This window comes from Tachypleus tridentatus, chromosome 1 (genome assembly GCF_004210375.1).
Source record: "Tachypleus tridentatus isolate NWPU-2018 chromosome 1, ASM421037v1, whole genome shotgun sequence".
Taxonomy (NCBI): domain Eukaryota; kingdom Metazoa; phylum Arthropoda; class Merostomata; order Xiphosura; family Limulidae; genus Tachypleus; species Tachypleus tridentatus.
The window spans coordinates 90,682,982-90,709,513 of NC_134825.1; the positions used below are offsets into that span (position 1 = coordinate 90,682,982).

A 26,532-nucleotide genomic window follows, 5' to 3' on the forward strand; every position below is an offset into this window, starting at 1 on the left:
ACAAAACGAGAACGTTCACAGTAGATTTTAATAGGGGTGTGGACTGAGCGACAGGTGAGGGTAAAATGTTTTGGGAAAGCTTGGCGTGGGCCGAAAGTGGTCGAAGGGTCGTTCGGGAACCGAATTTATGTTCGACAACCGAGACATTTTTTCTCAAACAATATGTTCGAAAACCGAATTGTTCGAGAAGGGAGTCATTCAAGAACACACACACATCATAATTTCACATATTTTCTTGTTTGCCACGACCATATATATTTAGTTGCAATATCTATTTGTTAAAATTGTAAGTTATAAAAACATTTTGTAAATGTAAAACGATGTAGAGGGCAGTGCCAAAATAGATACAAACAAGAACATTGAAAGTCGTGTAGAGATTATCTATATATAGCTGTATAATTTCAATGTATTAAATTTTAATATTACACTGCATACGAGTATAAAATGGTTGTAAGGTCAGTCAATTTGAGATTTTTCACTCAACTTGATTTCATTGCACGCCAGTCCTGGGCTCTTATTTACAGTACATTGATGCCTTCTTTAAAATTACCATGAATTATGATAAAAACGGCATATCAACAATCAGTAATATAAAACTTCCAATTGCAATAATATTATACTCAAGTATGTGTTTTATAATGGAACATTAAATTTTAATAGTGAAAGTTACGTAGGGACGATCTATGTATTACTTATCATTCCAATGTTTGTTCTTGTTTGCATTCTTTAGTGAACTGCCATCTCTACACTATTTTACAAGTTCTTGTTTGTTTTGCGACGCGTTTCCCCATGATTGAAAGATAGTGTATTTTATGAAAGTGTGTAACAAAGTTCAACATTGTGATTATTTTCTCCTACCGTTCCTACTTAATATAAATGTTAGTTCCCTAAAGAAAGCGTATGCATAGCGTACAAAGCACTATACATTCTACATGTTACAGTCATCACTCATTGGCTGGTAATACTAGTTTACCCGGTATTTAAGCTTTTAAAAGAAAAATCATATGTTTGTTCGAAAGATAACTCCAGGGGGTTATGAAACATCGTTTACACAAGTATTACTATTTAATTACTACTCATTATTACGGCTAAGTGTTAAAGTAGTTGTAGAGTTAGTTATCTGGACTGGAACAAGAAGAAGAAATATGAACAACTTGGTAGAGTGGCCACTTTCTGGTTTTGGCATCTCAGCGATGGTTTCTTGCCATGCTGGGTAGAGAAGAAAATGAAAGTGAGTGGTAATCATCTTTTAAAGTAAAGAATATTTGTCATTGTTAATTATTTTAGCGTGCACATTTGCATTATGCTTACAGAGTACCTTGACCATCCCTACATATATAATGCAATGATTTTATTTTAATCTATTACTTTTTTAGTAATGTAATTGCAACAACAAAGAATTTGTCAAACCTGAATGGTAGCATGACACATCTTTACAAATATAAGGTTAAGATGAAACGTGTATCCCACCGTTTCTTAGTAATACCACCTGACCAAAGCTGGAAGTAAACAATGAAAGAACTTTTTTTTTTTTTTTTTTTTAGTAGCCAAGCTCAAAGTTACACGATTGGCTATACATACACGAGTATCGAAAATCGGTTTTAGCGTTTTAAGTCTTCAGACTTATCGTTGAGCCATTGGGAGGTGAGCCTCAACCTAATTCATAGTTTCTTAATATTTGACTAATATAAACATTCCCAGGACAGAAAGCAGCATCAGACTTAAAAATAATTTATTTAAGCTCTGTAAGTAACAAAACAATTCACTATTTATTTTATTAGAGATGGTGCTGTGTTTCATAACTGCATAAGCAGCGTGTATGCCAGTAACAAGAGTGAGCTGGTAAGCATAAACTTTATACGAAAAGAAGCACGTTATACCGCGACTTAGCTGTGACAACTAAGCCAGGGACATGTGTGCTGGACTATGTAGATGTAGGGTAAGTGATAACAATAAACACATTTTATAACTTATTCTTATTCCGAAAGAAACTACTGAATTAAAACACTCGTTTTGATTATATTTTACTTTAACGTTTTTTGTTTTTTACAATTTCTCCTTCATATACCTTATTACTAACAAAACTTCTCACGAACTTACAAAACAAAGATAAAACTGTGATTACAAATAGTATTGGGTTGTCCAGGAATAAATGTTTCTGAACTGCGAAGTTTGGAAGAGTGTTGTAAAACATGCTTTAATCAAAGCAAGCACCATTTGCTTCAAAATACTTTTGCCAACGTGGAACGATGCTGTTTATGCTCCTGCTGTAGTAATCAGAGTTTCTTTTGTCAATGAGCTCTGAAAGCTTCTTCTGAAGCTGCTCGGTTTTGAAAGCATTTATTGTTCAAAAAGTTGTCAAAGTGCTTGAAAAATAATCTGTAGAGGAAAGGCCTGGGGTAAGGTGGATGAGGCAGAACCTCGATTCCCAATTCATTCAATTTTTGGAGCGTCATCCTTGACAGGTCTCATAACGATGATTTTGTTGATCTTCAGTCAGCTCATGCAGAATCCAACTTTTTCGTCTTTCCAACCGCACTCGTATGATTTGTTTTTTGTTGTTTTTTTAATCTCGTGCAAAGCTACTCAAGGGCTATCTGCACTAACCCACCTTAATTTAGCAGTGTAAAACTAGAGGGAACTTGGGCTACTCTTTTTTTACTAACGAATAGTGGGATGATTGACCATCACATTATAACGCCCCCACGGCTGAAAGGGCAGGCATGTTTGGAGCACCGGGATTCAAAGGTCATTTATTCATTAACCATTTATTGTTACATTTTAACACTTAAATGACAATAACGTTTTGTTATTAACATATTTGGACTTAGATGTTAACATTTTAAATCACAATATCTTGGTATATAATCAGATTTAAAACAATCTTATACAAGCGGTTTATAGGCATTTGACATTTGAGCTAGCTTTTACACCAAATAAGATTAATTACTATTGATTTCCAGAAAACACGTTATAAAGTGCCATACACAATGTAAACTAATCTTTTTCTTGTAGTTTTTCTATGAGGACTAATGGAGGTAATATGCTCTACATTTCTCCAAAAGCTGGTATTGTTGGACAGTTATTTTGTAACTGGATTGGAAGAGAAGTAAGCAACAAAATGGTCATATTATACAGTGAGATCTGCTGCAAAAAACATTCAAACACGAGTTTCAAAATGATGCAAAACTTGTACTGTGTATTAGGGAATTTTCTTAATTGTAAATGAATGCCTACTAAATGTTTCGACGGAATCATTAATATTCACGTGTTCATAAGTTATTTAATGAAAACTTTTATTGTAACTTAAAGTCTAAATAAACCACGTTTTCAATAATTCAGGACTAATGTACGTCTTAATATAAAATTTGAGGTATGACAATACACGCAAAATAAATCATTACACAAGAGCAGCAAAAGCACCAGCTAGTTTTTAATAAAGTTCTAGAAATTCACAAATAAAATTCCAGTTTGTTCAGGTTTACAGCAAAATGTTTGGTCTTATATCCAAATACATGCAATTCATAATTATCTTAAGTATTAATGGCTATCCTGTGTCATTTTTATATGAACACTTTTCCTAGTTATGATCAAATGTAAAAAAGATATGAAATTATGAAAAGTTGAACATTTTCAATATAAATTTGCACTGCTATGGTATTAAGTTCATGTATATCTCTATACACCCAAGTTTATGCTTTGGATTCTTATGCTCAAATGTTTGCTCATGAAATTGTATTAATTTTCTAAGAGCAAGAAGCTACCCTGTATTACTCTGAGAAATGATTATATTTTATGGTCTTAAACTACAAGTATCTAATTTATACAGTTTTGTTTTATCCACTCAGTTTCAAGATCATGGCACCAAACTTAATGCAATATACTGACTAGATCTTAATTGTACGTATTTAAAGAAGTTTTAGTTCAAGCAAATTGCCTCAAAACATTTATAATAACCTTATTATCTGATTTTAAAGTATTCTTACAAATTAGTTCTTGAAATCAAAGCAATCCATAAGAAAGATCAAATACAGAAAACTTGCTCATTAATACTTTACTGCAATTTATAGTATTGTGATTCCTAACCTATTTGTGACAGAAGCTTTACCAGTATAATACAGAAATTGAATGTGATAAAAGAAACTGGCAGAATTCTATTTAAATATTTATGGTGAAAGTATTTTATTACTTAAAAAATCTCAAAGGTTTAATTTTTTTAAAAATCAAATATGTTGAAACTTTCAGCACAATTTACAAAATTTAGGAAAATGAGAAGTAAAATTAACTGTTAAAGCAGATGTTTCAAAATTTGTGTGGAATCTCCTGTTATGAAATATTTCTCAATAATTCTACATTATTTTAAAACTAATAATGTCAGATTCATTGTAAAAAGCTGACTACCAATCACAAAAATAGTTGATCAATTACTCTGCAGCATTACTGATTATTCAACCTATTCCACATTAATATTTCAAAATGCAAATTTTGTTCTTGCTTTTCATTTCAATATTAGGTTATTCAAATTTTTTTTTCAGTTGAAACACCAACTAAAACTGATTGTGGCATAATATTAAGTAGTTGACTCAAATATTATCTTAGAATTTTGAAAATGGCTAACAGTATTATAGAAAGAAACACACAATTAACTGATGTTTCAAATTCACTTTGAATTCTGAAGATATTCAAGTTAACTCAACTTGCATATCAGTTACTTTTGTATGCAACTTTCAAGTTTCATTTTAGCTAATTATAAAGTATTTTTGTGTATATTTTTTAATACTGGAAACAAAACATAAATCGCTATTAAAATTATTTCTTGTTGTGTAACAGAAAATATTACAAATTACTTCAGTTATCATTAAAAGTAAGAGAGTAAATATTTAAGTAAAAATTACCAAGTACATAATTTATATTAAATTTAGAAAGTTTAACCTATTAAACCAACAAATATCTCAGATATTAGGTAACCAGCAAGTTAAACAATCATATCTGGCTGGTTTTTATAGTTTAAAGCTGCTTTTCTTTTTGTCTAATGATCCAAGATTCGAAGGTTACCAGACACTATTTTGTTTTCTAGCACAGCACCAGGAGGTATATCAATTCTGTCCCCATGGTTGGCAATGATGATAACAGTTCCCTTATCAAAAATGTTACTGTTATTATCAAAAGGCACAAGTATCCGACTTAATCTGACATTGACAAATAATATTAATTTACTTCAAGCCAGAAACATTACAATTACATCTAGCATTAACAATGATTTTAAATCATAACAGATTTTAAACATTTTTTGATGTATTTATGCATCAAAATTGCTTGTGTCTATCTTTGTAGGTTATATTGTTCCTGATAGTATAAATTAACAAATAAATTAAAAAAAAAATCACCACTATTGCAATTACTCATTAAATAGTGCTGGGATTCCATGTGCTTTTTCAAGAAAATTAGTAATCCACCCAATTGTTTTCTTAGTTCTTTAAACAAGTGTTGTAATATTCAAAAGTAAAATTACTAAACGCAATGCAATATGTGGACCCCACCAGATGCAAATGGTACAAAAGTAATTTAGTAATTTGATATTTAAACTGTACAATATTTATAGAAGAATTAAATTAAATTTAAATATCAATTTGCTATTTTATTAAAATAAAGGACTAAATTAACAATAACAGAAAAATAACAATAATAAAGCTAGCAAATATATCTGAATATAACACAGTCTAAAAACAAGACTACAGCATAAAACAACTGCAAATAAGTAAAAAAGTGATGAACAGTAAATTTTAAAAGAAATTGTGCAGTTAAACAAACAAAATATTCTGGTTACAGAACACTATAAAAAGGTACAATTTCACAAAAAAAATAACTACACTGGAGATATCTGAGCTCTCTAATCATGATATCTATCAAACAAGTGGGAAACTAGTTATGATTGGATTATATGATGTTTCACATATAGAATTATATAATGAAATAATGTGTGAGTAGTAAATGAGCACCAATTAAAAACACATTATTACTGAATGTAATATAGTTACTGAAATAAAAAAAAAAGACTTATTTTTAGTAAAATAATACTTTGATGATTTAATAACATATTTCAAGAACTGGTTTATTAATAAATTAAAAACTAACCAAACCAGTTAGTTCAACCCTTTTGCTATGGACTCTGTATAAGCTAAATATTTACACTATAACTTATGATACAGCATATGTATCTTTTCAAACTTTGGTAGACTTTTAGTAAAGATTACAGGTAGTTTGTGTACACACAAAAAAAACAACAACAAAAAACACAGAACCTTTGATGAAATACTTTTACTGAAGATATGTTTGTGAAAATAGTCTTTCATTATTAGTTTGAGTGCAAAGTGATTTCATGTTATGATTAAAAACCTATTCTTTGCCCCAAAAATCTCATTATTTGCATAATCTCCAGAATCTCCCAAGCACATTTCAAATGTTTGTTTTCAGTAAAATTTTAATTTTATTTTCTAGATTAACTATGTGGGATCTGTCATTTTACCTATTCCAAAATCATAAAAAAAAGAAAAAAAGGAAATAGATATATAATTATTGCATGTTATAGCACAAAAATACAAATTTTTATTCTAAGTAGCTTCTCTCTGTGTGTACATGTGCCTGTGTGTGCGTGTGCACGTGCATGCATATAATTACTATTTAGAAGTCAATTAAAGTTATTTTTCTTAGAATATACAAAAATAAATCAAGTAAAGCAAAGAATTCTTTTCTTGATATGACTTTTGCACTCTCTTGCTGCTGGACATAGGTTGTTAAGCCTTTTAAATTTTCACACATGCAGAATAAAAACACTTAGGTTTGTTTACACACACACAGAGTTGAATAACCAAAAGATCATAAATAATTATTGTAATACTATAGAATTCCATCATAACTTAAGCTTAGTAACGAAGATGTATTTAGACTTTAAAAAATATGAAACTTCAAGCAGACTAAAGACAGAACCTATTTTCTTGAAATTTTGGATTGAAAGAACAGTTGCCTTTTTGCAGATTATATGGCTAAGAAAACCTATTCTGGGGGACATTCTAAGCTGTTGATTGGTTACCCATATGCCATATACTGTAAGAATATAAGGGACTGTTTCAAAAAATGGAAAAGTTAAATAAGGCCACTGAATTTGATATAAGCCATATTTCAGCAAAATAAAAAGATACAAGGTTATTTAATTTTCTAGCTTGTCAATATTAGTTATTTGAGTTCCTAATTTGTACAATATTACAGACTCAGTATTTTGACATCACAAACATCATTCAACACATCAAAAAAAAAAAAAAGATCAATATCCTTCGCATGTAAAATTTTAAAAGGCTTAACAACTTATGTCCAGCAGCAACCAAGTTCAAGGGTCGTAGTTAGAAGAGAATTGTTTGCTCTACCTTTTTATTTATTGTTGTATATTTTAAGAAAAACAAGTTTCATAACTTATTTATAATAAGTGATAGTCTGTATACAACTAATCTTAAATAATTAAAATGCAACTGTATAATACAAAATACTAGTCTGCTAAAACAGGAAAGACTAAAGCTCAGTTTCATACTACTGGATGCGTAACAAGTCCACGTGAATTATGTCAATGCAAGTTATGTAATGTTAGCTAGGTACATCTGGAAGGTAAATATAGTAGAAAATAAATATATATATATAAAATATATAATGTTATGAGACTTAAGCTACTTAAACATTTGCATTTTTGTTATAATATGCAGTCATTCTAACGTGTTTGTGTGTTTGCTTTCTTGTAGCAGAGCCACATCAGGCTATCTGCTGAGCCCACCAAGGGGAATAGACCCACTGATTTTAGCATTGAAAATCCATAGACATACTACTGTACTAGCAGAGGGGCCATTCTAACATGAAAAACAAGCAATTTATATCTATTTCCTCTTTTTTTTTTTATATATATATATGATGGTTACATGGTTGGTGAATTTACATCCCACTTAGGGTACAGGAAACAAAATATGGTCTTACTGAAAACAAACATTAGAAATGTATTTAACAGTGTCAGAAATAACACTCAAATAATATTTGAGATTTTTCTGGCAAAGAATAGTTTTTTTAATCATAACATGAAATCATTTTGCACTCAGACTATTAACAAAACAAATCCCATATTTAACAAACAAATCTTTAGCAAAAATATTTCATTAAAAAATCTGATTTTTTATTTTCAGCTTTACCTGTCATATTTCTAGAATACATTATTTGAAGTTTAAAATTTTTTTTATTCAGTTGGTTTTGCTTAAAATTTCAGTAACTGAGTTTTTGACTTGCTCTATAAGAACAAAATTTTCTTTGAAAATATGATATTCATCTCTTTCAATTAATGTACTAGAAACCACATTAATTTTCAGGAAAAAATGTACATGAAAATTTATCTCAAATGAATGTAAACTTTTTTTTTTATTTAGACTATGAAGAAAAGTTATCTTTAGTTATCTATTTCACATATTGCCAAGTCAGAAATCACATGGTGAAAAGAAACAAAAAAACTGAACTATTCATAATTTGTGTCTTCTGTTTAACTTTATCTTGCAACTTGAACTAAATAATCATGTTTTAGTGGTGGTGGTTGATAATTATATTGCATTTCCTTGTATTACATAGCTGGATAATATTGTACTATTTCTCTCAATTTTTGTTATGTTATGTAAATAATAATTATAAAATCTTTATTAGAGATAGCAGATGGGTGTACTTATTGCATTTCAATATACTCCATAACAGAGAATATCAGGCAAAAAAAACACAATGAGAGTCAAAACTTGGGACAATTTTGGTTTAGGCATGTAGACTTTAACCCTTATACAGTTGATGTTTTTGGTCATTTTTTGAAGAAACTTAGTAAGTATTCAGGTATTTTGCAACAAGTAAAATTTCCCTTCACTACTACTATTTTATTGCATAATTTCAAATTTTACATGATATTTATACATACCTTTAGGGATACTCCTTTTCCAAAAGTCACATCTCCAGACACTGTGAGGTGATCCAATTCTAGCATGTCTGGTATGCTGGCAAATCTACGCAAGAATTCTCGTACCTTACAAGGACAAAATTTATTTTAATATCTTGCATTTGTAACACAGTAATTTTGTTTGAATAATGATACACCACAACTAGTTTTTCTAAGTTAATCTGTAGTGTTTTAGCTTATGCTAAAAACAGTTGCACTCATCTTCTGAAATTGCTATATGAAAACTGTACTTCATACAATATAAATATAATTTTTAAGAGTATGATGTGTGGTGTTACTGCAGTGTTATGTTTCACTGGTTTTTATAATAAGTTGTACAGATTGAGTATTATCCCAAGAAATGTTTCAGTATATTTTTAAAACTTTAAAAACAAAGGCTATATGTTAACTGCTTGGGTCTAGACCCACAAGCAACATAAGCAGTATAGCCATTCAAATAAAAGAAGCACTGGCTGATTATGGCTTACCCTAAAAATAGCACTTTGCACATCTTAATTGGAACAAAACATGGAATGTGTCAAGTGTGGGGCCAGAAAATTCATAATCATGGGCATGTTTTTTTTGTGTTTTTTTTAACAGAAGTGGTGAAAGGATGATTTTAAGATTGTTATGATGTTTGCTGACCAAGTCACTCACTGAAACCACTCGTACAACAATTTATAAAAACCACCATAAGTAATCTTGGAATCCAGCAAGTTAAAAAAACAAACACACAAACTAGACTGAAAAAAATGACAGTTACCTAAAATCAAGAAGTAATATCCCAATTCCACTTATTATAAGACAACTTGGCAGCACTATTTTGAAATAGAAAAATAAGACAGAACATGGAACTGAAAACTTTGAAAAGGTGTTATTAAGGATGAAAAAAAATTCAAATAAGAATAATAGAAGTTGTTTCAAAATGCATTTCTTTCTAGTAAATAATACTGTGTACTTAAAATTGTTGGTTGACATGAATATTAAGCAGAAATTAGTTTAGTTAACATGGAACTTGAGTTAAAAACTTCATAAACCTTATTAATTTAAGTAATCAATTTTGTTTGAATATGATAGGATGCAACTTAATTTTAGTTATTTATCATGCATGACACCCATATAATTTAAAAAATATATTTTTGAAAATCTTAGTATCTTGCATAATGAAAGATTAAAATTGCTATTAAACAACACCAGGATACATAGAAAACACAGAGTAAAAATATTTTTACATGAATTAACTATTGTAATTTTCAGATTTTTATTAAGTTGTACCTCGCAATATAAATGTTTGTATTTTTTTTTTTTTTTGTGTGTGAAAATGATCAACTAGAAATTTCTTATGTGATTATACCAATAATAATTTGAAAGTTGATAATAGTTAGATATACATTAACCCATATAGGAGAATTTCTGTACTTTTATTCTAACTGAAAGAATACAAGCACCAACCTTAGCAAAATGATTATCTCCAAGTTTAACAAGAGGCACAGTAGGAAAAGCTCTACGAGGGCTCATCATCAATGTTCCATTCTTCATAAGATACAAGTTGCTCATGACAGCTAACAAGTCTGACGTTTTTTTCACAGGAAGGAAACGCTGACGAGGTACATTGATTCCCATAACATTTGTAAAGTCCTTCATAGCTGCACCTGCAGCCGTTTCCAGTTGAATAACATTCAGCCCAGAGTCCAAGTGCTAAGTTAGTACAATCATTAAGATAACATAGTAACATGTTAGTTTCTATATTAATCAAATCAAAATTTGTTGGTGCAGAGACTTAAAATTATAAACCCAAAGGTTAGAAATTAATAATGTTGTTGTTGTGTTACCCAAAGTCTGAATTATTATGATGTATTTCAAAATAAATTAATTTTAATGCCTTTACCTAGACATAGTTTTGAAATTGTACATTATTTATTGTTACACAGTTCCATCAAGTATATCATAAGATATATGTTAGGGGGAGTTACACTACAATACAAGCACATAAATAAATTGTTAGCATTACATTTTTTACCTTGTCATTCACAATAACTTCCATATCTAGCCCACCTTCTTCCACTAGATTTTGAATACTCTGTAACCTCATCCATAGGTTATTAGTGTTGAAAATCCTAAAATACATATAAAACTAATACATGAACTTGAAGTTATCTAATAAAAAAAAAAAATAAAATAAAAAACCACATAGAGTGAAGGATAACAAAGGGCTGCAACCAAAATTTAGAGGTTAAAAGAATCTTTTTTATTTTGAACTAGGAATATCAACAAGAATGTTCAGGCAGAGTATGCAGAGGACAATGTTTTAAAAAGTTGCCTGCCTTTCATTTTCAGGTCCAGAAGACATCTTTTCATTGAAGCAAAATCTTTGACTAGTCAAATGTGAAGAATATGAGGAAGAAATGCACTCAAAATTTACATTTTCTGTTATTGGTACTTTTATATTATACACTGGTGATGTTATACTTGGTTTTTAAATAGCTGGTACCAAGTACATACTCAACTGATTATACTAGTAGTTTATAATATTCAATTGTCATGATTTATTTACATCAGAAATATAGATCTGATATGCTCATGAATAGAAGATTTTAGTAATGGTGAAAGAAATTATACACAAAGATGTTAAAGATTTGTGGTATGAACATACCATGCATTTTAAACTTTTTTTAAATTAACTATAAGTATATGCAGTTTCCACACAAGGTGGCCAAGAAAGTCATTATGCTGATTTCATACCAGCTGTTTTTGTTCTTTTATCATTCTATAGAGAAAATGCCTGTTCTGCAAATGAGCATTGCAGCTGCAAGAATTTAAATAGCAGTATCTTTCAACAGTAGGTCAAGTGATACACCTTGAGGTACAACTGTCTTATGTTTGAATGAGAGTGACCAGTCATACAAGTGATGTCAGTTGCTCTAGGTAAACAACATTATCTGTCAACTGAAATAGGTTTAGACAACCTGATAAACAATTTCAAAGAAGTTAGAGAACTTAAAATTCAGCTTCATTAAAAGTGAAAGTCCAGTACATGCTGTATTTGTGTCTTATTTAATAAAAATTATTTGCTATGTTTATATTGTGTCCTGTCCTTATTTTGTTCAATAACTCAGTTATTCAGAGATATTTAGTTACCTGTAATATATATCTTGCCAAATCTCCTGATAAAAATTCAAAACCCTAAAAACCAACTAAACTTCTGTGCATTTTTTGGCCAGATGACAAAAAGAACTCTTTGTACTAAACACTTATCTTGCAGTAAAAATTTATAATACAGTATTTCAAATACAGTACTATTCATTCACTTTTCCTGCTGGAACTTCACAGAGATAGTTGATATGAAATTATTTAATTTTCCTACTGAGAAACCTAAATAGATGCAAGTTAAAAATGAAGAAAAAAAATTAACACTTTCATGAGAATGTTTCTTACATTATTCTTCAGTCCAATAACTATTATTCTTTCTTTTAATACAGATATAAAATTTCACCCAATTTTTCAAACTGTTCCAGTTACAGAGTAGTACACTGGGTTTCTTAATGTCTTACTAAATTCATGCTGTTAATGAAATAAGTATTTCCATGTGATACAGAAAAATATACATAATATGCATTTCTTTCAATATTGCACTTCTAACTGGCCTTTTGGATGCTTTTCATATCAAGTATTAAATTATAAACACTAATTTAAAACCTCATTAAACAAAAACTCAAACACGTATCATATGTAGTTTACAAACAAAACCTAGACCCATAGCTAGAATCTGAAGAATGAATTTCTACAAAATTCTGAATGAGAAATGTATTTCAAAACAAATTTTAGTAAGTTTAAATTTTACCAAAAACAAACTGATTAACTCCAATAATATTTTGTTTTATCAACACAAATTTACAACAAAATTTTGATCTCATAAGAACAAAAGAAAGAGCTTACTTGAATTTCTTGACACTCTTGAATTCATCTACCTACAACATTTTAATGTACTCCACATTAACATTGTGCACCCTTAAAATTAATCATTTTAACTATCATTACACAACATATAATTCTTTACCTTCTATATTTCTAGTTTTGTAACTTACTTTCTTGAAAAGTTTCAAAAAGTAAATGCTCAAGGTTTTTTTATGCATCTTAAAACAGATTATTATATGAAATTAATGGATAAATTATTTTAAATTGCAATAGCAATCAATAAAACCTTAATGACATAAAATGTAAAAATTGTTTTAGAGCAAGGCCACAATGGGCTAACTGTGTCCCCTTGTAGGCAATCAAACCTGGTATTGTAGCACTGAGTCTGTAAACTTACTGCTGTCCCACCAGGGAAAAAAAAAAAATGCATACTAATAATTATGACAAAAACAAAATAAAAAAGCAAGCATCAGAAGGGTGTGTAGAATAATGTAAGCCCTGTATTTCCTTTAATATATTTAAGTTTGCTTATTGACTTGCCCCTTTTCAGAGCTTTTACATATTTCTTAAATTTCTGAAACAAGTTTGGACTAATGATATTTAGAGAGAACTAATTTGGCACTTAAGTCAATAGAGTTTGATGCTTTTATTTACCAAAGACCTGTGTTGTCTTGGACACTATCACAAGACTTGATATTTTCAGTAATAAAATAAAAAATAGGAGTGACCACTTTCAGAAATATTACATAAACAGCATTAAAAATAAAATTTAATAATGTTTATTTTCTAATTTACAGTTTCGTTAACAGTTTAAAATGTACTTTAAAAGGTGTTAATGTACAATTACATTTGTGTTTTTAACTTAGCCAGGCATTAGTTAATTTTCTGGAAAGTTTTGACCATTGTGTTTGCAAGAACTACAAAATATTGTTTTGTAGAAATTTAAATTAGCTAGAAAATGAATGTATTTTTTAAACAGTTAGCTAATCTAGTTTGAGATATTATTTAATAATAATAATAATAATAATAATAATGGTGCAAATGAAGTGCTTCCTTCTTTTATATGTATGAAAAATGATTTAGAAAATGATTTCTAAACAAAAGACATTTCACTGCTGTCTGCTGTAAAACTTTTCAATGTAAATATAATACCTAATGTAACAAAGAGACAAAAAACACCATAAAAACTAAGGAAAATTAATAGTTCCAACAAAATACTTGAATGTCTTTCATAAGATCAGAAATTATTATATCCTTTTCCAATTACTTCACACAGTACTTAAATAAATACTACAAAATAAGTAGTCTTGAAACCTGCAAGCTTACTTTTTCTTTTGGAACTTGAGCAATTTCCAGTAATCTGAGTTTCCCTTCATATTGTGTCAGTGTACCACCCTGTAACAAAATTGTGTACAAGTTGTACTGGTTAAAACAGAAAAGCATACACTAATACACTTCAAACATTAAAATAACATTCTGTAAATCAGGTGCTCCTATAAGTAACACCATCAGATGTCACATCTAAAGATTTTTAAAATTAGACTTAATGCAATTTTCCAGAATGTGTATTTAAGTAGCCAAAATACTGCAGACAGATTATACTGCATTTACATCTCCAAAATAAACAATTAATGTTTCTAATCTCCTTATCTTATCAATAAGTAATCTGTTAAAACCAAAAAATTGAATCATGTTATAATCATATACATTAATCATTTAGAAAATCTTGAACAAAAAAGAAACAAAAAAAGCAGTTGCACAGTCCTTTCAAATTTAATGAATTATATAAAATTATACAATTGTTTCAGTTAATATTTTTAATTTCCAACATCACTGCAACTGTTACAACTTGCTATACTTGCACATTATCTATAGAAACATTACTTTACTCATCCATTAAGCATGACTAATTTGTGACATTTTCTTTTCTGTACACAAAATATGTAACAAATGTTAAAAAAGGTCATTATTTATTCCTTTTAATGTATTACAACATAATTTATATAAAGAATTTTTGTCTTCCTAACTCACACCTCAATACAGTTTCCTGAACGCTTTTTTTTACTGATGATACCCTAAACAATTTACCTTGATGTGAGTGATATCCCTACTGTAACATGCAATATTTATCGTTTATATTCTTAATTATTCTTCATTTGGGGAAACTTGCAACACTCCTAGCAACTTGCTCCATCATACAGTATGAAAACTAGTGCCTTAATATGCCACTCTTATATACACACACACACGATAAATTCTTATGTTATTAATAGCTGGATAATACTTATTTACACTTAAACAATATCTTGTCAATCATGCATTTAGAGTATGTTTTTGTTGGTTTCCTAGAATTGTAAAAATCCTATAAAAAGTAGCTAAATATGAATGACTAACAAATGTAAATTAATAAAATCTACAAGTTGGTACAATTACCCACTAGTTACATGTGCTCAGAAAAAAAATGTCCTTCACTAACAATATCAAGTTACAACACAAAAATATTTTAATTTTGAAAATATTAGGAGTCACATGACACTTCAACATACAAGCCTTGATTATCTCCTCCACAATTTCATAAACTGCATCATACCAGTTTCATAATGCAGTCGTATTGTGTTACAAACACATCTGTGCATAAGAACATTAATTATTTCATACATTATCATCCACACTGTTGTTCTCAAGAATTAAAAAGAAAGAAAAAAAAGAAGGAAGGTGCTGAGTTAGAACTATACACTGGATGAAAGACTTTTAACAGTTACACAATAAATAATATAACACTCGGTACTATCACATTAGAAAAACCATTTTCTCATAGCAGAGAAATGATGTAATTAAACAATTTACTTAGTTCTAATACATATATGGGAAGAAAAATTTTTCCTTCTGAGCAATTCATGTAATTGTAATTAATCTACTTTACCTATTAATGCAGTTTATAGACCATCATAAAACCTGTTTTAATAGTATAAAATAATGCCTTTATATGAAAATCTTTCTAAAACCCACAACACATTATGAACATAACTCACCTTTACATCAGCTATAGTTTTGTCTGTTACTTCCATTACAAACTCTGGTTTTGGTCCATCAGTATCTGTAATCATGGTGCTTAATATATCTGTTTTATTAAGGTTAAATGAGAACTGTAAAATACTTTTCAATAATATTTTCCAGGAAAGTCTAAAATAAAACATATCAAAAACAGATCAAAGGAGAATAATGTTTTATTGTAATTTGCTAAGATGTACTTACCTGGGCCTTTTTTGTTGTTGTTGATGATGACACTTGAACCTATGTTTTTTATCCTAATCATGGTATTGCTCAAAATATTTTTATTTATTTAAATAAAAAACAGAATAATATGTAAAGAGCAGACAATTTCCTCTGACTATCACAATTTTTCTTGTTTTTTGAACATATAACAAGAGCCATTACAAATTCATCCAAGGTGGTCATCATCTTTCCTGTAGGAATGAAGCTTGTACAAAAAGAGAAATTGACAATTCTCCATTAAAAAACAACAACAACATTAAACATCCTTTCCAATGAAAACTTCAGCTTTCTAGCGGTTATACATAATAAAGAATTAAGTGTAATATGGAACTATTAATATTACAAATCCTGAAAGAACATATGACACAAGTGGGTGTGGCAAGAAGGGTAAAACTTTATTTGATAACTTTGTATCCAAACAAAATTGAAGTTTTAAAAATTGTTTGTCTGAGCAATGATAATTTTATAGTGAGTAATTTATGTTAAATTTTGTAAATTGGAGGGGCAATGAATTAAATGAAGAAAATGAATGCCAAGAGAAAATGACATTTCTCACACTAAGGAAAATTCAAGAATTTTAAAATACTGTCTTCTAAAATTAAGAACTTAAAACTTGTATACTATTTAAATATGCATTATTAGACAATTTTATGCCATACTAATTAATATAAAATAAACAAAAAGTTGTTCAATAACATTTTGAGCAAAAGTCATAAAAACCCTGGACAAATAGTAAATAATGTTCAAGCATAAGGTTAATGCTCTCTTTTACATAAAATCTTGGATATTCACAGAAATGACTGTTGATCTTCAGTTATGGAATTATGTATACAACAGCCACTTCTGTTGAGTACAATAAGTCACACCTTTTGAACTCTTCTCCAATTTGGAGTCAAAATCCAAAATTGTTTTAACTGATCTAGGTAAAAAAAAACAATTAGAAAAAAAATCATATTTTTCACAGTTTGCTTCACTGAATGAATTGGAATCTTTGATTTGCAGAAAATTATGGCTCTCTTTCAACACAATGGGCCACTGATAGTGATTTCCACGAAGTTGTCAAATTTGTTTATCATGTCAAAATAGTAAATAATTTTTCTGAGTGAACAGTCAAGTTCAAACTTTTCAAACATCATTACAACAGATGAAGTGCAAGGCAATTTATGCTGCAAGTAGTCAAAAAACACCATCACAATAGCTCAGATTAATACTTTGCAAAGGACCAAAAACAGTGAAATAATAAAAGGAACATAGAATTATGAACAGACAAAATAAAGTATAAACTTTCTAGAAACTCTAGGGTAAAACTATTACCATAAAAAATTAATGCAATTGTGTTTGTAAACAAATGATTGAAATGTGGTAGTGTAACAGCAATGGTGTGGGAAATTCTTTTTCAAGTGCAAAATCTACAACTAAATTTGATATGAAGGGTTGGTTGGTTTGGTGTTTTATGGTGCAAAGCAACTAGGTTATTTATGCCAAACATCTGTTGGCAGATAAAACTTTTTAGTTAAAATTAAAGTAAAATTATTATAATTCATAAAAGAAAATAAAGGTAAAACAAAAAGTTTAATTTTTGAATTAAAAACAAATAGCATTAAATCCAATTTTTACATCTACTCTACACTGGAAAGAGAAAAACTACAATAATACAAGTTGTAAATTACTTTTTGTAGCATAACTGTAATTATCATAACTTGCCAGGATTACTAACAGGCAAGTTCAATTGATTGAATGATTGATTTAGTGTTTTATGGCACAAAGCAGCGAGGCTATCTGAGCCAGACATTTGGTAAAAATGTAAAATAAATAAATAAATGTAGTAATAGACATAAATGGAAATGAAGGTAAAACAAAAAAGAATAAAACCAATGTTGACACCTAGTCTACAATGTTAAGATAGAAGGCAGAGTATAAGAAGTTGTAAGGTATTTACTCTAGCAAAATGGTAATGATCATAACCTGCCAGGAAGACTAATAGGTAAGTTCAAGAACCACCATCAATCACCTGAAGTTGGCCTTTCCAGTCCTGGTTCTGGTTATGTATCATAGCAACCAGTATCAAAATGTAAAATAATAGAAGTTTTAAAAGATACATAGTAAAATTGTAACAATGAGTAGCCAAATGTCCAGTAAAAAGATAAAGTCAAGTAAATGGAGTAAAATTTGTAAAAGTAATTGAAGGTAAAAGCAAAACGGCAAATAAAACAGAAAATGGCGTAAAAACCAATGTTGACATCCAGTCAACAAAGTTGTAAAGGACTACCTGTAGCAGAATGGTAATGATCATAACCCGCCAGGAAGACTAACAGGTAAGTATAAAAACCACCGTCAGTCACCTGAAGTTGGTCTTTCCAGTCCTGGTTCCGAGTTATCAGTCAATATGGCCAGTACTAAAAAGTTAAGAAGTAAAAGTGTGAAATGATATGCAGCAAAAGTATAATAACAACTCGCCAGTACGACTAACGAGTAGTTCAAACGGATAGTTCAAACAGTAGCGTTAGTCACCTGAAGTTGGCCTTTACAGTCTTGGTGTCGAGTTATTTAATGTTCTGGCCATTGTCCAATGTCAAATTGAATGAGAGAGATTAAAACTGTAAAAAAGGAACCACAATTAAAAAGGTGTAATGAATAAATATGCAACACTTAAATGAGATTAAAAATATTAATGGCCATTAAAAAATTAAACATTATCAAGGTGGACAGAGTCACCATCACCAATAACTCTGTCCAATGTAACAGACTGACCCTGGGAAAAAATATGTTTAAAATATTGCCGTCTTTGAGAATTGTAAAGATGGCAAGAAAGTAAAACGGATAGTGATTTGAGTGTTACACAAACTACACATTGGTGCATCAGTTCCAGATAAAAGAAAATGATGAGTTAAAAAACTGTGGCCAATAAGTACACAACTTCCTCCTTCGAACTTTACGGAGCTAGATGGCCAAAGTCTAATTTTGGGTTTGATTTGAAAAAGTTTGTTGTCGTTGCTCAATGGCAGGCAAGCCTAACACCATGTCCATGTATGGAATAGGCATAGAGTGATGGTGCTGAAGCAGACATATTTAGCTGCCATGTCTGCAAGCTTGTTCCCGCGAATACCAACATGGCCTGGTATCCAGAAAACCTGGATTGAAGTAGCTGCTAATGAGAAATGGGCCAGTCGGTTTCCAATATCAGCGAGAATAGGATGCGAGTTAACGTGTAGCCATTTCAAGGCAAGTATAGAACTAAGCGAATCAGTATAAATAGTGCAGTTGGAGTACTGCTCAGCTGCAATATGATCCAGGGCAAGAGATATGGCATACAGTTCAGCAGCTGTAGAAGGGATTCTGCGTGCAACTACTGACCCATAGCAAACCATAGCAGAGCCCACTGAATTACCCGATTTGGAACCATCTGTATAAATGGGACCTGAATGATTGTTTGAAAGATATTCATTGAATAAAAGACGGTACTTCCAATCTGGAGTATCTGCCTTTTTTAGGTGACTGAAAGAAAGGTCACATTTGGGGGGCTGTAATAAGCCATGGTGGGATGAGCCGACCTGTGGAATCTGCAATGTTATCTAAGGACAGACCCAATTCATCCAATTGCGCCTGGATGCGAAGGCCAAACGGAGCAATGACAGATCGTCTGTTCTGAAAAAGTACTGCCCACTGAGAAAGGAAAACACATTTCCAGGTGGGATGCTTTGGTAAGGAATGAAGTTTCGAAGTATATTGTAAAGATAGTTGCAAACGGCAAAGGTGTAGAGAAGGTCATGAGATTCAATGTATATACTTTGAACTGGAGAGGTACGGAAAGCCTCAGTGCAGAGTCGAAGTCCTTGGTGATGAATGGGGTCCAGCATCTTTAAGGCCGAGGGTCTGGCAGAGCCATAGACCCATAAATCGAGTTTCGATCTAATAAGAGCACGATATACCTTTAACATAGAACATCGATCTGCTCCCCAACTGGTAGTGGAGAGGACATGGAGGATGTTCAGTGTTCTTGTGCATTTGACCCAAAGCTGCTTTAAGTGTGATATAAAGGTCAGTTTATGATCAAAGATAAGCCCCAAGAACTTGGTCTCCAGGACCACTGGCAGCAAAACTTCACCGATATGAAGTTCAGGATCAGGGTGAATACCCCGTTGATGGCAAAAGTGCATGTATACAGTTTTGGAGAGAGAGAAATTAAAGCCATTCGCCAGAGTCCACTTCCGTACACAATTGAGGGCAGTTTGTAGTTACAGCTCAATATATTTCATGTTTGACGACTGACATGAGATGCGAAAGTCGTCGACATACAGCCCATTCGCAAGAGTGAGAGGGAGTTGTTCAGTGATGGCATTTATCTTTATACTGAAGAGTGTAACACTCAATACACAACCTTGAGGGACTCCAAGTTCCTGTACAAAAGAACAGGAAAGTGTCGAACCCACACGAACTTGGAATCTCCTGTCCATTAAAAAAATTTTTAATAAACATGGGTAGATGGCCACGTAACCCATATGTATGGAGGTCTCGCAAAACGCCATACCTCCATGTTGTGTCGTAAGCCTTCTCTATGTCAAAGAATATTGATACAAGATGTTGGCGGTTGAAAAAGGCTTCTCTGATAGATGTTTCAAGATGAATTAGGTGGTCTGTGGTGGAGTGCTGTCAACAGAACCCACACTGGGTGGGCGAGAGGAGGTTGTGTGATACAAGGAACCAAACAAGACGAGCATTAACCATCCTTTCTAATGTCTTACAGAGACAGCTTGTCAAAGCAATTGGACGGTAGTTTGAAGGAATCTTCGGATCTTTCCCTGGCTTAGAGAAAGGTAAAATAATATCCTGGAGCCAGGCATCAGGAATCAATAAGAGCACTTCCCCAGAGGGGATGATGTCCATTAAAATCTCCTAGGATTAGAAATGGAGATGGCATCTGTTCAACGAGAGCATGAAGATCTGATTGATCATATGTCTCTCCAGGGTACAGGTAGAGAGAACAAACAGTGATGGTATGACCCAAGGAAACACGGATGGCTACAGACTCCAAGGGTGTGTTGAGTGACAAAGACAGGGTGGGCACGTGTTGATCAACCAACAGTGCCACCCCCTCCATGTACTCGACCATCACACAACCTGTCATTTCTGTACAGAGAAAACTGCTGAATGGAGACAGTATCAGCAGTTTTGAGAAATGTTTCTTGTAAAGAAAGACAAACAGGATGGTAGGAAGCAATCAGCGTTTTGATGTCATCCAGATTAGAACGTAAACCTCGACAGTTCCATTGTATCAAGGTGGCCATTTTTAAGAACGGGTAAGTGAAGTGGCTGGAGAACCCTTCGGTTTACGACCACGTCTTTTTTTCCTTACTGTCTTTAGTCAAAGGAGGTCTATCAACCTCCATGGATCCTGTTCTGGGTCGGGTGGGCAGGTTTTTGTTATTGGAAGGGGAATCCAGTGACTGAGGACGCGAACGAATAATTGTTTTGTCTCTTGTGGTGGGAGAAAAAGATGTATCAGAAGAAATGCCTGTATTTGAAACTGAAGGACGTGGATCTTGAGGTTTGTTGGAAGGTATGGGAGGAACAGAGATGGGTGTGGAAGTCGATTCAACCTTTTTAACCACGGAGGTCAAAAGGCTTTTCATTTGTTTTGAAAACGATTCTCTTGGAGGCACAGAAAGATCTGTTTGCACTCCCACTGTAGTTGCGGAATGAAGTGCAGCAGCATATGTCTGAGATGTCAGGGAACCACGACAAGATGTCTTTGAGTGGCCGAATCTCTGACATTGGAAACATCGAAGAGGGTTTGGTATGTATGCCGAACCCTGCAAATGAGATAACCTGCCTTGATGGTGGCAGGTACAAGTGGTGAAGCAAATGTTAAAACGAGGGTATTTGTTGGCAGTGTAACTCCATCTTTGCGAGTGGAGATGCGCCTCACTGCAGAAACTCCTTGAGTGGAGAGACCAGCGAGAATCTCCGACTTGGGGACTTTCTTCAAATCCCCTCTCAACAATAACTTCTCATGATGAATTCAAGGTAGCATGGGGTGTAACCTCAATAGGTATATCCCTAATTGCCTTTGAATTCAAGAGGAGTTCACTGTGTTGGGATGTGGATGTTTCAACCAATATGTCACCAGATCGAAGTTTCTTTACTGACTTTGGAGAGCCAGCAAGTCCCTCTAGTCCCTTTTGAATAAAAAAAAGGGGACATTTGCCCTAAAGGTTTTTCGAAGAGAATGTAATATAAGAAAATGAGGTACGTGTGTTACTGATGTTGAAGATTCCTGTTCTGAGTATACAAGACGTGGTCGCTCACCCATTGACTGTTTTTTTACAATTTTATTTAAAATTTTTGGAGGATCCATAGGAAAAAGAAAAAATTTCGGAACCCACTGACCCCACCTACCATGAAGCCCTACAAGGGGATGCACTACAAAGTCATGCAAGGACAATGCAGCAACGCCAGGGTTTCGTGAGCACTATACCCAAACACCAGCATCAGGCACAATGTCCACAACACCCGTTGAGAACTTCCAAACACTGGTACTTGGTTGACCCTAGCCCAAGTGGACCAGCCGATTGACCCAAGGGGGGTCATCCAAAGGCTGTCTGTCTAAAAAAATTTGAGGCCAAAGTGGTGTGTTAGGGTTGGACCCCTCAACCACCAGGATGCTCTCCTCCCCTTCACGGGTTGCCATGCACGGCAAAGACGTGGGTGGATGTTTAGATCCCAGAGAAGGTAACCAGATAGAACAGAACCTTCCCTGGGAGGTCCCCTCACCATGTACAGGAATCCACACCGAGGGGGGCAAGTTCAAACATTAGTGTTAATCACCTTAAGTTACCCTTTCCAGTCCTGGTTTAGAGTTATTTGATATTATGGCCATTTTCTAATTTCAAATCAAACTATCTTTGAATCATAAAAGGGAATCACAATAAAAAATGTCTAATGTATAAATTAAAAACTTAAATAGCATCAAAAAGATTAACGGCCTTTAAAAAACTAAAAACATTACTATGGTTGACAGTGTAAACATTGCCAATAACACTGTCTAGTGTAATGGATAAACGTTGGGATAAAACATGTTTAAAATGGTGTTGTCGTTGAAAGTTGTAACGACAGCAAGAAAGTAAAATGTGGCTTTTTGTGACCTGAGTGTTATACAAACAACACAGTGTTGCATCAGTCCCAGATAAAAGAAAACGATGAGTTAAAAAACTGACCAATGTGTAGTCCAGTTAGAACAACTTCCTCTTTCTGATCCTTATGGAAGCAAGATGGTCAAAGTCCAATAGATGGTTTAATTTGGAAAAGCTTGTTTTCATGTTGCTTACTCCAAGTTGACTGCCAACTGGCACAGAGCTGAGCCTTGAATACGGGATCATAGTGAATGTATGGAACAGGCACAGCAGTGATAGTGCCAAGACACATAGATTTAACTGCAGTGTCGGCGAGCCCATTCCAGCAAATACCAACGTGGCTTGGTGTCCAGAAAAACTGGGTAGTAGTAGATGTTATAAAGAAATGTGCCAGTGGGTTTTGAATGTCAATGAGAACAGGGCGAGAATTTACGTGAAGAGATTCCAGGGCCAATAAAAGAACTAAGCAGGTCAGTATAAATAGTGCAATTTGAGTACTGCTTAGCTTCTATGTGATCTAGGGCTAAAGAAATTGCATACAGTTCAGCAGTGAACTCAGAAGCTATAGAGGGGATTCTGCATGCAACCACTGAACCACAATAAACCACAGCAGAGCCCACAGTCTTAGTATTTTCAATCAAGAGTGTCTGCTTTTCTGTCTGTTATTATGCTGAACATCTTTCAAACCATTCTTCCATTGCTATTTATACAGATGCTTTGAAAGATGTTCAGCAAATAACAGACAGTATTTCCAATCGAGAGTATCTGCTTTTCTCAGATCACTTAAATGTAGGTCACATTTGGGGATTGTAATAAGCCATGGTGAGATGGACTGACCAGTGGATACAGCAATGTTATTCAAGGACAGACCCAATTCATTTAACTACATCTAGATATAAAGGCCAAAAGGAACAATGGCAGATTGTCTGTACTGAAAAAGCATGGACCACCAAGGAAGGAAAACACAACCCCATGCGAGATATTTTGGTAAGGAACAAAGTTTTGAAGCATACAGTGAAGACAGTGCAAATGGCAGAAGTGGAGAGGAGGTTCATGAGACTGTGTATAATCTCTGAACGGGGAAGCATGGAAAGCCTTGGTGCAGAGCCAAAGTCCCTGATGACAAATGCAGTCCAGCATCTTTAAGGCCAAGGTCCTGGCAGAGCCATAGACCTGTGATTCATGGCCTAGTTTTGATCAAATAAGAATGCAATACATCTTTAGCAGAGAACATCAATCTGTTCCCCAACTGTTGGAAGAGAGGATACAAAGGATGTTCATTGCTCTTGTACATTTGACTCATAGCTGCTTCATGTGTGATATAATGCTCAACTTATAGTCAAAGATAAGCCCCAAGAACTTTGTCAAGGATTACAGGCATAACAACTTCACAGATAAGGAGTTCAGGATCAGGGTGAATACCCCATTGGCAGCAAAAGTGCATGCAAACAGTTTGAGAGAGAGAAGTTAAAACCATTTGCTGTGGTCCATTTCAGTGCATGACTGAGGGTAGTCTAGAGCTGCTGCTCAATATATCTCATGTTCGACAACTGACATAAGATGTAAAAAAGTCATGGACATAGAGCCCGTTTGCAATGGTAAGAGGGAGTTGTTCAGTTATGGCATTAATCTTTACAGTGAAAAGGGTGACACTCAAAACACAGTCCTGAGGGACCCCAAGTTCCTGTAGAAAAGAACAGGAAAGTGTTGAAACCACACAAACATACAACTGCTTGTCCATTAAAAAATTAATAAAAATGGGCAAATGGCCACATAATCCACATAAATGGATGTCTAACAAAATGCCATACCACCTTGTTGTATCATAAGCCTTTTCAATATCGAAGAACATCGATACAAGATGTTGTCGTTTGAGAAAGGGTTCTCCGATTGAAGTTTCAAGTCGAATCAGGTGGACCATGGTGAAGTGCTGTTGTTGGAACCCACACTGAGTAGGAAGAGGAGTTTGTTTAATTCAAGGAACCAAACAAGAAGAACATTAACCATCTTATCTAAGGGCTTACAGAGACACCTCATCAAAGCAATTGCACAGTAGTTTGAAGGAATCTTGGGATCCATCACAAACATAGAAAAAGGAAGGACAATAGCCTGGTGCCAGGCATCAGGAAAAATATTCTCCTGCCAGATCCAGTTAAAAACAATCAGAAGAATAGCAAGAGAAGCAGGAGATAGATGGCTCAGCATTTCGTAGCATACATTATCAGGTCTGACTGATGTATTGTCACACCAATAAAAGACAAGTTGGAGTTCCAACAGTGTAAAGAGACGATTATAGTCAGAGACATTTTGCTTGAAATGAAAAAGGTGATTGCTCTACCCAAGTCTTGATGACTAAGAAGGTGGAGGAAGAAGCAGAAGTGCCAGATACCTGGCAAAAGCTTTCACCTACAGTTTCGGTGATGCTCCAGGTATCAGCAGCTTCCTGGCCATCAGAGAGCAAGATCTAGAGGCAAACTGAATTATATTGCCAACTGAACTTTTGAATCTTGTCTCTTATGACTTTGGAATTAGTGGTAGAAGATATGCTGGTTGTGAACTTAATTTAAGAATCCTTCTGGCTTTGACATTTTACCCACTGAGCATGTGTACTGGCCTGCTGGAAAGCAATATGGTGCAAGAGTGTGGGATACCTATGAAAAGTATCCCAGGCCCACTTTTGATCCTTCTGTGCCATGGGGCAAGCAGGATTCCACCACGAACAAGGATATTGTGTAAAATGTGTTGAGATTTTAGGAATACATTGAGCAATACCACTCATCCATTACACAGCCTGTTATTTCTGTACAAAGTAAACTGCTAAAAGACATAGGATGGTTGGAAGCAATCTGTGCTTTGATGTCATCCAGATTAGAAGGTAAACATCAACAGTTCCACTGTATCAAGGTGGCCATTTTTATTTATGTGTGGGTAAATTGGGTGGAGAGCCTTCTGTTTACGACCACATCTCATTTTCTTTATTGTCTTTATTCATGGGAGTCTATTGACCTACATGGATCCTACCCTGTGTCAGTTGGCCAGGTCTTTGTTGGTGGAAGAGGTTTCCAGCAAATGAGGATGTGAACGATTGATCGTTTTGAAACTTGGGGTGAGAGAAGATGTACCCATGGAAATACCCATACCAAGAACCAATGAAAGTGGATCTTGCAGTTTGCTAGAATGCATGTTAAGGACAGAGATGGGTGTTGAAGT

At 33.1% G+C, this 26,532-nt stretch overlaps 1 protein-coding gene across 6 annotated transcripts in view; it reads right to left on the minus strand.

Annotated features, from left to right (window-relative positions):
• Window positions 1-1,046: 1,046 nt before the first annotated feature.
• Window positions 1,047-26,532, minus strand: part of LOC143255378 (UTP--glucose-1-phosphate uridylyltransferase-like) — a 43,872-nt gene continuing 18,386 nt past the window's right edge. For 4 of the 6 annotated variants that reach the window (XM_076510951.1, XM_076510969.1, XM_076510944.1 and 1 more), the window contains exons 8-14: window positions 15,949-16,037; window positions 14,243-14,311; window positions 12,938-12,969; window positions 11,022-11,118; window positions 10,454-10,699; window positions 8,984-9,088; window positions 3,414-5,137 (exon numbers count right to left, since the gene is read on the minus strand). In XM_076510951.1, coding sequence (XP_076367066.1) covers window positions 5,030-5,137; window positions 8,984-9,088; window positions 10,454-10,699; window positions 11,022-11,118; window positions 12,938-12,969; window positions 14,243-14,311; window positions 15,949-16,037 — 746 coding nt within the window. In that variant the 3' untranslated portion in view covers window positions 3,414-5,029. Of the gene's footprint in view, window positions 1,210-3,413; window positions 5,138-8,983; window positions 9,089-10,453; window positions 10,700-11,021; window positions 11,119-12,937; window positions 12,970-14,242; window positions 14,312-15,948; window positions 16,038-26,532 lie in introns of those variants that run through there. The other 2 variants (XM_076510979.1, XM_076510959.1) reach the window with 1 other exon arrangement.